Source organism: Chiloscyllium punctatum, chromosome 32 (assembly GCF_047496795.1).
Source record: "Chiloscyllium punctatum isolate Juve2018m chromosome 32, sChiPun1.3, whole genome shotgun sequence".
NCBI classification, from domain to species: Eukaryota; Metazoa; Chordata; class Chondrichthyes; order Orectolobiformes; family Hemiscylliidae; genus Chiloscyllium; species Chiloscyllium punctatum.
Window position 1 is genome coordinate 66,648,616 of NC_092770.1, and position 12,401 is coordinate 66,661,016.

The 12,401-nt window shown below is 41.4% G+C and overlaps 1 protein-coding gene across 2 annotated transcripts in view; it reads right to left on the reverse strand.

Moving 5' to 3' along the window:
• Positions 1–12,401, reverse strand: part of LOC140458240 (glucoside xylosyltransferase 1-like) — an 88,825-nt gene that overhangs the window by 26,696 nt on the left and 49,728 nt on the right. For both annotated transcript variants that reach the window (XM_072552571.1, XM_072552572.1), the window contains 2 exons: positions 3,996–4,191; positions 3,348–3,479 (listed from right to left, as the gene is read on the reverse strand). In XM_072552571.1, coding sequence (XP_072408672.1) covers positions 3,348–3,479; positions 3,996–4,191 — 328 coding nt within the window. The remainder of the gene's footprint in view (positions 1–3,347; positions 3,480–3,995; positions 4,192–12,401) is intronic.

Below are 12,401 nucleotides of genomic sequence, written 5' to 3' on the forward strand. Positions count from 1 at the left end.
ACTAAAACATTTTTACACAGAATCTGGGTGCTCCTGTCCAGGCAAACATATGGTTTGTGGGTTTGGAAGGTGCTGTTGAAGGAAAAATGGGCAAGTTGCTGCAGTACATCTTGTAGATGGCATGGACTGCTGCCACTAAGGACTGAGGTTGAAGACAGTGCAGTTAGTGCATGGGGTACTCACTAGGTGAATTGCTTTGTCGAGCATCTTGAAGGTTGCAGCTCGAGAAACAATCTAGATAAGTCAAGAGTATTTCACTACACTCCCGACTTTGCCATGCAGACAGTGGACAGGTTTTGACAAATCAGGAGGAGAGTAAATCATTGCAGAATTCTTAACCTCTGACCTGGTCTCTAGGCACTGTACTTATATGGGTAGTTCACTCAGGTTTTGGCCAACAGTAGCTCCAGATTATTCACAGATTGATGTAGAACCTTTTGTCAAAAATGCATCACCACACTTCATAAAAAATACTAAGGATGATTAAAGGAATAATTGATTTGAAGAAATAGAATTTCAATAGAAAGCTTGCGGTTTTTAGAGAAGGAATTCAAGAAAGTAGGATCAAGACATTGAAAACTCAACTACTGATGGTGGAATGGAGAGAAGTGAAACAACTGAGGGCAGGAATGTGCTGGTAATTGAACCCCAATACACCACGAGATGTATCAAAGCTATGTATTATTTAATCACAAAAATGGTCAATTTTGATTTCTCAATTACTGTTAATCAGACCAAATGAGAGACTTATACTAGCTTTCTTAAATAAACTCAAAAATAACTTCAAAAGATAAGTTTGGTCATAAAAAATGCTAAAAGCAGTCAGTAAATAAACTATTCTTAACGTCTTAAACACACATCTGATAGAGAAGTCGATGCAACGCTGTAAACGTGACTTTTTTTGGAAAAGCATACAGAAAAAATACAGTCTGAATAAAAAATAAAACGAGACATCTCAGTCCAGTCATTTTGCTGTTGAGATTGCAATGCAGTCAGTTGCAGAATTGATGAGATTTTCAAAATCATACTTCAGTTCAGATGAGAGTCAATTAGAAGTTAAGATTTTAAGTGTTAGTGGAAGATAAAAATACAGATTTCTGGAACATTCTCAGGTTCCCAGTATAAATGTTGCTGATAGAGATCTATGGAGTAGGGTAGGTTTCCTCTTTTCTGACAGACAGACACGAGCAACAAATGGATCACACACCTAGGTGTGTACTGAAAAATAGTAACTCCAGTTCAGAGGTGGTTGGTAGGTAGCCTCCAGAACATAAGGTTCCATCTATTCCAAACAATGCCAGAAAACCAATTAAAAGACAATTCCCGGAAACCACAAGTTCCCTTAAAACCCTTTCAATCTAGAATATACAGAACAGTCAATATTCTAGTTCCATATAGCCCTTGGATATAATTTTATATTCTAAATACAGAGCAGATACAAATTACCATGAGTTAACAGGTAGAGTTGCTTGAGACTATAGGCAGTAATTAAGATGATGGTCAGGAATTTGACTTTTTTTTTTTAAAAACAGCTACCGTCAATTGGCCATAATTATTATAATATTGGACTGTAGAATGCTTAAATAAAAAAGCTAAAATTTCTCTATTTAATAACCATTGTATTATGATGGCTTCATATTTTAATATTTTGAGAATTAAGTTTTGAAGAATTGCAACAAAAATAATTATTTCACAATCTGTGGAAATACCTTTTATTCAAAAATGGTTCCCTCATGACCACTTTGGACATTGGAACTATTTTTAATGAAAGAGATTTCTTGGAAATCAGATGATTTCATCTAAGTACTTGGAATCACTTCTAAGAAAACACACGAATGACTTTATGACTTGGAGGGGGCTGGGTTTGCTTGGAAACTGTTCAACTTTCAGTTGGGGAAAAGCCAGCTAAATAACAGGCTACTCAGCTCACCGGTCTTCCTGCAACAAGCTAACTGTGGGCCCAATGTGAAACCCATTGGTCCTCCTGAACAGTTACTCCAAGACTTCTCAATACTGTTTTCTGAGCAACCTGCATCTGCTAAGGCTCCAGCACTGCAGGCATTGGTCTTGTGAGCAGTCTTTGTGTGCCATAATGCCAGATTTAAAGCTCTGAACATTTCACACCTTGTCATTTTTTTTCTCCAATAACTAATTGTTGACCAAAAGTCCCTTATCCTTCCCCAAAATTAAATCCCAGTTGAGAGAAAAATCCGTTTTTTTTATCCCTATTACTGTTGTGTGTAACATATGCAAGCATAAATGCAAAGTGCCCACTAACTTTTCATCTGAGTTGATGATAAAACATAAGTTATTCAAAGCAGTAAAATAGCATTCATTAATACATCTGGTTGATGGATTTTCTTTAAGCTAAGTCTAATGCGAAGAAATCCAACTGAGAGCGATAGCAAGAGAAAATCTGCTCAAAGAACTCTTTTTTTTCCATATTGGCACCTTCTTTCAGGGTATGGGAATGGTATGATATCAGAGATATTCATGCAACCCAAAATAATGTACTCTATTTGCAAACATACACAAGGTCTGCTACGTAATTTGCAGTTAATCTGTCATTTCAACTTCAGTACTGTATGGAAGATATTGAAGGTAAACAATGAATAAATGTCCACTAACTCGACACTAATGTAGCTTTAGCAGCAATAGGATTAGTGTTAAACCAAGGAGCTTTTTGTCAACAATTTGTTTTGGCAAGGAGTATAAACAGATAACTACGGTTTCCACACTGTGGGGATTCTACTTCTAATTCAAAAAACTCAGTGGTATTAACAAAGGGTCACTTATCTTCTAACAACCTAAACAATAGAAGTACGAAACTGCTGACCAGCACCTCCCTATCTTGAATATCACAATCGTTTAATTAAGAATCAGGAGCCAGCTGGAATTATTTTTATAAACATAACTTATACCCAAACAGATTCCTGTTGACCTGGTTATTTGAATGGAAAGCCGAACTGCCGCCATACCTAACCAAATAGCCCAACTTCAAGAGTTCAAGACAAATTGAAGATGTTTATGTGTTAAGTTGAAAACTTACCTTAACATATACATAATTATTTTTGACTAGACAATTTCAGGAAAAGGTTCCACACTAACACACCTTTCAAACAAATAAACATTATAGCCTCAAATTACTTTTTAAAATCAATCTGTTCAAAGATATTACATACAATACGCCTTCAGGGCAGGTAGAATTTAAAAGATACCTTCTGATCAAGAGGTAGGGACATTACTGCTGTACCACAAAGCATTCTGATCAATTTGTTTACAGACAAGCTGTAACATAATAAAATGACATAACTGCAATGCCAATGTAAAAGAAAAATAAATCTTACAGGTAGAAAGAGTCGTTGGGAAGCACAGGGCTTGAACAACTTCTTCCATATCGCTGCAGTTTCAGCTGGAAATGTTATTGGGTAGATAGTGTGATTAAACCTCTGATGAAAAGCGGCCTTCCAGATTTCCAGCTGTTGGCCAAAAGGAGATATATTACTGATAGGTTATTCCATTTAAATTCAAAGCCAAAAAAAAACTCCTTCAAAATAAAACAAATAGTCACTGGAAAGGTAGTAGAATTTGCCCCAAATGGTACTCTCTTATTGAAAAATCAATCAAGTGGCATTTAGTTGGGTTTTTACTCTGTTGTGGGTAAGCAAATTTGGAGTGTCAGTGTGGACTTGTTGGGCCGAAGTGCCTGTTTCCACACCGTAGAGATTCTAATTCAAATAACTCAGTGGTATTAATAGGGTCACTTATCTTCCAAGTACCTAAATAGTAGAAGATACCAAATAGGGGGCATCTTCCATGAAGAAGATATTTATATAGGCAAGGTGAGAAGACAGAGAAATGGTGCAGTAACTAAATTAGATAAAAACATTTCTAAAACTTGCTTTAAAACAATCTGGCTCAACATACACACAGGCATTTTTTATTTCTTTGTAAAACTTGTTTAAACAATAAGTGTGAGCTAACCAGATACATACTGTACTGTTGAATTTGGTATGGAGCTCATCTTCTGCAAATATGTGAAAATGAAGTGGCTTCTGACTAAATAAAATGGCAGACTTCAGCATTGTTAAAGTTTCTTCCAATCTTTGTCCACACGTTACCACGGCCAGATGCATCCCTGAAGAAAGCTTTTTTGATGAGTTTACAGGGTTCCAAGTTTTTGCTTCATACCTGTCAAATTAACATTTTGTTAAAAATAGATCACAAATCAAGGTACTCCATACTGCAAAAAAATCAGACACTGAGATATGCTGTCAGAAGTGATGTTTTTGCTCTGTGAATTGATGCAAAATTGATTTCTTAGTAACAAGCGGGTGTTTTAATCTGCAATACTGCACAGTAAACTTGTGGAGGCATCTTCCACCCATTATAAAACTTATCCAGCTTTACTTCAATGGATTCTAACAAAATGGAATTCAGAGGTTTTTTTCTCCCCCCAGATTTACCGCCCAGTTGGTAGTGAAAATCACCTCTCAATTTTCTGACTATTTCATATTTTAAGAAACGAAGCTTCAATCAGCACACCTCTCCAGAATCCGCATGCCTGTGTTCTACATAAATCAATACCCCATTTCACTTTTACTTTACCATATGTGTAAGCCTTCTCTACAATGTTACAAACCCTTCTCCAAATTTAGGGAGAAAGGTACAGTCAATTTTTCTCAGTTTCATTAAAATTATTTTAACTGCACACTCATAACTTAAGATAGACTGAACATTTTTTTCTTTAATAATTACTCTTGATCATTTTATCTCCCTACTGCAAGTTACACATCTCATGGAAATACTTCCTCAAATTTTAAACTAGAATTGGAGAGATTTATGGTGCAATTGTTAATGTGCATGTTACTGATAATATACAGATGTCCATCATTGGGCAATTGTTAAATTTCTACCTCATTCAAAAAGACTAATGCAAGAAATGAAAAATAGTTTAGTTACACAAAGAGATGCACTTCCTGTAAAATGCTAATTATATTTGGGTACATTTCTACAGATAATGGTTGCACTCCTTATATCATCATCAGGTAGCTATTCTTTACATGCCAAAACAGTCAGTTCTGGTAAAATGCAGATAGAACGCTGCCAGATCTGACTGTGTCCTGTGTCCAGACATTTATGCATTCCAGAAGAGTATGTGGGACAATGTTTAGGAAGTCTAGTAAATAGGATATTCAGAGTCAGACAGCATGGAAACAGACCCTTTGATCCAACACATCCACACCGACCAAGGTTCCCAAGCTAAGTTGGCCCCACTAGCCTGTGCTTTGTCCATACCCCTCTATTCACGTTCCTATTCACGTAACTGTGGAAATGTCTTTTAAATGTTGTAACTGTACCTTTATCCACACTTCCTCCAGCAGTTCATTTGACATATGAACCACCCTCTGAGGGAAAAAAATCACCCCTCAGGTCCCTTTTAAACCTTCCTCCTCTCACCTTAAAAATATACCCCTGGTTTTGAAATCCCCCATCCTAAGTAAAAGACCTTGGCTATTCAAGTTTTCTATACGCCTCATGATTTTATAAACCTGTATAAAATTCACCCCTCAAACTCCTATACTCCAGTGAAAAATGTCCTAGCCTATCTAGCCTCTCCTTATAACTCAAACCTTCCATTCCTAGTAACATCCTGATAAATCTTTTCTGAACCCTTGTCAATTTAACAGTATCCTTCCTATAGCAGGATGACCTAGAACTGTAGCCAGTAGTCCAAAAGTGCTAAATACCTTCTTAACCATCCTGTCTACCTGTGGTGCCACTTTCAAAGAACTATCTACCTGAACCTTTAGGTGTTGCTGTTCAGCATCACCACCCAGGGTCCTACCATTAACTGAATCCTGCCCAGGCTCATTTCACATTCATCCAAATTAAACTCCATCTGCCACTCTTCAGCGCATTGGCCCAATTGATCAAGATCCCTTCATAAATTAAACAACCTTCTTCACCATCGACTATACCACAAACCTTGATGCCGTCTGCAAACTTACTATGCATGCATCCTAAATTCTCACCCAAATTGCTTTAATAAATGACAAACAACAGTGGACTCAGCACAAATTCCTTCAATTTTCATTTAGCCACAGTGCGATAACAGTACTGCCACTCTATTGAGATCAGCACAAGTCCAGTTACTAACTCAGTGAAGGAGTACAAATGTTGCATTCTACAGTAGTGACATCCACATGCACGTGAACAATTAATTTAAAATTGCCCACGCACCATGCATAACAGTAACCAAATTGGTTTAGCTGTGGCATGAAAATCTGTGTCCTGTTTCACCTAGGTTTTCATGCACAATTCAAATAGAGCTGTGCTGTGAACCTGGGACAATCTCAGGTGCTTTCCAACTAAATAGGTCAATGGATCAGCCAACTATCCTTTAAACCTCAACAATGCCAAGTGTAAAATGTTACAATTAGATGCCAGGTAATATTAATCAACTTGTTACAATTCCAAATAAACTGTTGTGTTTCCAGGTTGGGGGGGGGGGAATGAAGTGGCTCCCCTTCTTAATTCAACCACTCCCTTGATTGGTAGCAACAAGATTGAGTATTGAGTACAGGAGTTGGGGGGTCATGTTGCGGCTGCACAGGACATTGGTTAGGCCACTGTTGGAATATTGTGCGCAATTCTGGTCTCCTTCCTATCAGAAAGATGTTGTGAAACTTGAAAGGGTTCAGAAAAGATTTACAAGGATGTTGCCAGGGTTGGAGGATTTGAGCTAGAGGGAGAGGCTGAACAGGCTGGAGTTGTTTTCGCTGGACCATGGGAGGCTGAGGGGTGACCTGATAGAGGTTTACAAAATTATGAGGGGCATGGATAGAATAAATAGGCAAAATCTAGTCCAGAACTAGAGGGCATAGGTTTAGGGTGAGAGGAGAAAGGTATAAAAGAGACCTAAGGGGCAGCTTTTTCACACAGACAGTGGTATGTGTATGGAATGAGCTGCCAGAAGAAGTTGTGGAGGCTGGTACAATTGCAACATTTAAAAGGCATTTGGATGGGTATATGAATAGACAAGATTTGGAAGGGTATGGACCGGGTGCTGGCAGGTGGGACTAGATTGGGTTGGGATATCTGGTCAGCATGGATAGGTTGGACTGAAGGGTCTGTTTCCATGCTGTACACCTCTATGACTCCAAGATTACTTTAAAAAGCATCACTTCCTCTTGATACCTTTTCCAAAGCATCTTTATTCTAAAAGGTGCCAAATTAACTAGACTCTCAAATTCAAAAAAGAGGGTTTATAAACTATTACTGTAATCACAAACAAAACATGACACACACATAAGGAATGTTGGGAGTTGACATTAAATTAGATTGATATCACCAATGCTGACATTGGCAGCAAAGCAACTGATCGAAAAAGTTGCTCTGCAAGTCATAGAGATGTAGAGCATGGAAACAGACTCTTCGGTCTGACCCGTCCATGCTGACCAGATGTCCCAACCGCCAGCACCCGGCCCATATCCCTCCAAACCCTTCCCATTCATATACCCATCCAAATGTCTCTTAAATGTTGCAATTGTACCAGCCTCCACCACTTCCTCTGGCAGGTCATTCCATACACGTACCACCCTCTGCGTGAAAAAGTTGCCCCTTAGGTCTCTTTTATATCTTTCCCCTCTCACACTAAACCCAAGCCCTCTAGTTCTGGACTCCCCAACCCCAGGGAAAAGATTTGTCTATTTATCCTATCCATGCCCCTCAATTTTGTAAACCTCTATAAGGTCACCCCTGAGCTCCAGGGAAAACAGCCCCAGCCTGTTCAGCCTCTCCCTGTAGCTCAGATCCTCCAACCTGGCAACATCCTTGTAAATCTTTTCTGAACCCGTTCAAGTTTCACAACATCTTTCCGATAGGAAGGAGACCAGAATTGCACGCAATATTCTAACAGTGGCCTAACCAATGTCCTGTACAGCCACAACATGACCTCCCAACTCCTGTACTCAATACTCTGACCAATAAAGGAAAGCATACCAAACACCTTCTTCACTATCCTATCTACCTGCGACTCCACTTTCAAGGAGCTATGAACCTGCACTCCAAGGTCTCTTTGTTCAGCAACACTCCCTAGGACCTTACCATTAAGTGTATAAGTCCTGTTAAAATTTGCTTTCCCAAAATGCAGCACCTCGCATTTATCTGAATTAAACGCCATCTGCCACTTCTCAGCCCATTGGCCTATCTGGTCAAGATCCTGCTGTAATCTGAGGTAACCCTCTTCGCTGTCCACTACACGTCCAATTTTGGTGTCATCTGCAAACTTACTAACTGTACCTCTTATGCTCGCATCTAAATCATTTATGTAAATGACAAAAAGTACAGGACCCATCACCGATCCTTGTGGCACTCCACTTTATTCTAAAAGGAGCCACAGGCGTCCAGTCTGAAACACAACCCTCCACCACCACCCTCTGTCTTCTACCTTTGAGCCAGTTCTTTATCCAAATGGCTAGTTCTCCCCGTATTCCATGAGATCTAACCTTGCTAATCAGTCTCCCACGGGGAACCTTGTTGAACGCCTTACTGAAGTCCTTATAGATCACATCTACTGCTCTGCCCTCATCAATCTTCTTTGTTACTTCTTCAAAAAACTCAATCAAGTTTGTGAGACGTGATTTCCCATGCACAAAGCCATGTTAACTATCCCGAATCAGTCCTTGCCTTTGCAAATACATGTACATCCTGTCCCCCAGGATTCCCTCCAACAACTTGCCCACCACCGAGGTCAGGCTCACTGGTCTATAGTTCCCTGGCCTGTCTTTACTGCCCTTCTTAAACAGTGGCACCACGTTTGACAACCTCCAGTCTTCTGGCACTTCACCTGTGATTATCGATGATACAAATATCTCAGCACAAGAAGCCCAGCAATCACTTCTCTAGCTTCCCACAGAAGGGTACTCCTGATCAGGTCCTGGAGATCTATCCACCTTTATGCGTTTCAAGACATCCAGCACTTCCTCTTCTGTAATCTGGACATTTTGCAAGATGTCATCATCTATTTCCCTACAGTCTATATCTTTCATATCCTTTTCCACAGTAAATACTGATGCAAACTTTTATTTAGTATCTCCCCCATTTTCTGTGGCTCCACACAAAGGCCGCCTTGCTGATCTTTGAGGGGCCCTATTCTCTCCCTAGTTACCCTTTTGTCCTTAATATATTTGTAAAACCCCTTTGGATTCTCCTTAATTCTATTTGCCAAAGCTATCTCATGTTCCCTTTTTGCCCTCCTGATTTCCCTCTTAAGTATACTCCTACTTTCTTTATACTCTAAGGATTCACTCGATCTATCCTGTCTGTACCTGACATATACTTCCTTCTTTTTCTTAACCAAACCCTCAATTTCTTCAGTCATCCAGCATTCCCTATACCTACCAGCCTTCCCTTTCACCCTGGCAGGAATATACTTTCTCTGGATTCTTTGTTATCTCATTTCTGAAGGGTTCCCATTTTCCTGCCGTCCCTTTACCTGCGAACATCTGGCCCCAATCAGCTTTTGAAAGTTCTTGCCTAATACCGTCAAAATCGGCCTTTCTCCAATATAGAACTTCAACTTTTAGATCTGGTCTATCTTTTTCCATCACTATTTTAAAACGAATAGAATTATGGTCACTGGCCCCAAAGTGCTCCCCCACTGACACCTCAGTCACATGGTCTGCCTTATTTCCCAAGAGTAGGTCAAGTTTTGCACCTTCTCTACTAGGTACATCCACATACTGAATCAGAAAATTGTCTTGTACACACTTAACAAATTCCTCTCCATCTAAACTTTTAACACTATGGTAGTCCCAGTTGATGTTTGGAAAGTTAAAATCCCCTACCATAGCCACCCTATTATTCTTACAGATAGCGGAGATCTCCTTACAAGTTTGTTTCTCAATTTCCCTCAGACTATTGGGGGGGGGTCTATAATACAATCCCAATAAGGTGATCATCCCTTTCTTATTTCTCAGTTCCACCCAAATAACTTCCCTGGATGCATTTCCGGGAATATCCTCCCTCAGCACAGCTGTAATGCTATCCTTTATCAAAAATGCCACTCCTCTCCTCTTTTGCCTCCCTTTCTATCCGTCCTGTAGCATTTGTATCCTGGAACATTCAGCTGCCAGTCCTGCCCATGCCTGAGCCATTTTACTGACAGACATCTGAATCATTTCATTTTTAAACAGTGGCACGCCTGGGGTTCTTGCACTTAAGAGTGTGTGCAATGTGTACCTAACTAGTTCATTAAACTGTAACCTTCATGGCACACTAATCCACTCTCACAGTAGCCCAAGACAAACATACCAGACAACCCAATCCCAGTTTTATATATCCATCAGCAAACTTAGAAATGTTGCATTTAGTTCCCTTATCAAGATCACATATATTTTATTATACACAGTGAATATCTGGGGCCCCTGCATAGACCTTTGCAGTCCTCCATTAATCACTGCCTACTAGTTGGAAAAAGACATTTATTCTTACACTGTCTTCCTGATTGTGAATAGATTCTTGCACCATGCCAATATAACTCCTTATCCCATTTAATTGTGCTCACCAATCTCTCAATAGACAGGCAGGAGGCTGGAAAAACACAGCAAGTCAGGCAGCATCAGGAGGTGGAGAAGTTTTAGGTCTAACCTTTCTTCAGGACTGGGGTGTGGAGAGAACTGCAGATAAAGGGAATGGCAAGGAAGGGTGGTGAAGTGGGGATAGGTAAAGGCAAGTAGAAGGTATGACCTGGTTGATCAATGGGAGGAATGAATCCGGTTGGTGGCAGGGACTAGTGGGAGCTGGGAAGGACGTTGGGGATGTTGAGTCCTCTGTGCTGCAGGCTCGCCAGGTGGCTGATGAGGTGTTTTTCCTCCAATAATTACTATGGTTTGTTTTGGTAATGGAGAAGGACAAGGATGGTCATGTCAGAAAAGGAGTGGTTGGGGGGAATTGAAATGGGCGGTGAAATGGACTGGTTGGTCCGGCCCCGGGGGGGGCTGTCTGGATGACAGGGAGAGGAAAAGCACATTGTTCAAAATAGGTGAACATATGGGATATATAGAGTGGAATGTCTCCTTGTCTGAGCAGATGAGGTGGAGGAAGTGGGAAAATGGGATGGAGTGCTTCCATGATACCGGGTGGGAGGAGGTGCAGTCCAGGGAGTTATGGGAGTCTGTAGGTTTGTAGTAAACATCTGTCTGGAGACTGGTCACTGGAGATGGAAATCGTGAGGTCAATAAAGGGGAGGGAGGTGTCCAAGATGGACCAAGTGAATTTCAGGGCAGGGTGGAAGTTGTGGGCGAAGTTGATGAACTGCTCCAGTTCAGCCTGGGTGCAGGACGCTGCACCGATGCAACGGCAGAAGAGTTGGGCCACAGTGCCTGTGGAGGTACTGAAGAGGGACTGTTCGATATAGCCAACAAAGAGGCAGGCAGAGCTTGGGCCCATCCAGGAGCCCATGTCACCCCCTTGATTTGGAGAAAATGGGAGGAGTTAAAGGAAAAGTTATTGAGGGTGATGAGGGTATTATTGGAGGGAAACTGCATGGGTCTATTGGAGACGAAGAAGCGGAGGGCCTGGAGCCATCCTTATGTGGTACAGACCTGTATAAGGACTGCACATCCATAATGAAGTTAAAGCGCTGGGGCCGGGGGAATGGAAGCTGCTGAAGAAATGATGGGCATGGTTAGTGTTGTGGCAGTTGGTGGGAAATGCCTGAACTAAGGGGGAAGAGGATGGAGTTGAGATAGGACATGATGAGTTGGATGTGGCAGGAGCATGCTGTGACAATACGGCGGCCAGGATAGTGGAGCTCGTGGAACTTGGTGGGCAGATGGAACAGAGTTGTACAGGGCCGAGGGACTATGAATTTGGAGGCAGTGGAGGGGAGATCACCAGAGGCAATGAGGGCACAGATAGTGATTTCGGTTTTGGCCCGATGGGTGGCAGTGGGGGTCATGCGCAAAGGGTGGGGGGAGGTTAGTATGTGGTGTTGGAGAGTTGACGGTCAGCTTCCGTGATATAGGAGGTCCGTTCTCCAGACTACTACCTTTGGCAACAGGTGGCCTGGGGGTTGCCGTGGAGTGAGTGGAGTGCTGCACGTTCAGAGGGAATGAGGTTGGAAGGGTCGGGAGGCAGTGGTTGGAGAAACTGAGACAGCCAAGGTCAAGTTTGCAGTCTGCAATGAAGAGGTCTAGGGTGGGTACAAGGCCTTCAGGTGGCGACCAAGTGGAGGAGGAAGGTTGGAGGTGGGAGAAGGGGTTGTCGGAGGGAGGTTGGGAGTTTTTGTCAAAGAATGAGGCATCGGAAGAAGAGCTCCACGTCGTGGCGGATCTTGAATTTGTTGAGGTGGAGGCAAAGGGGTACGAACATGAGCCCTTTACGGACGGCGGACT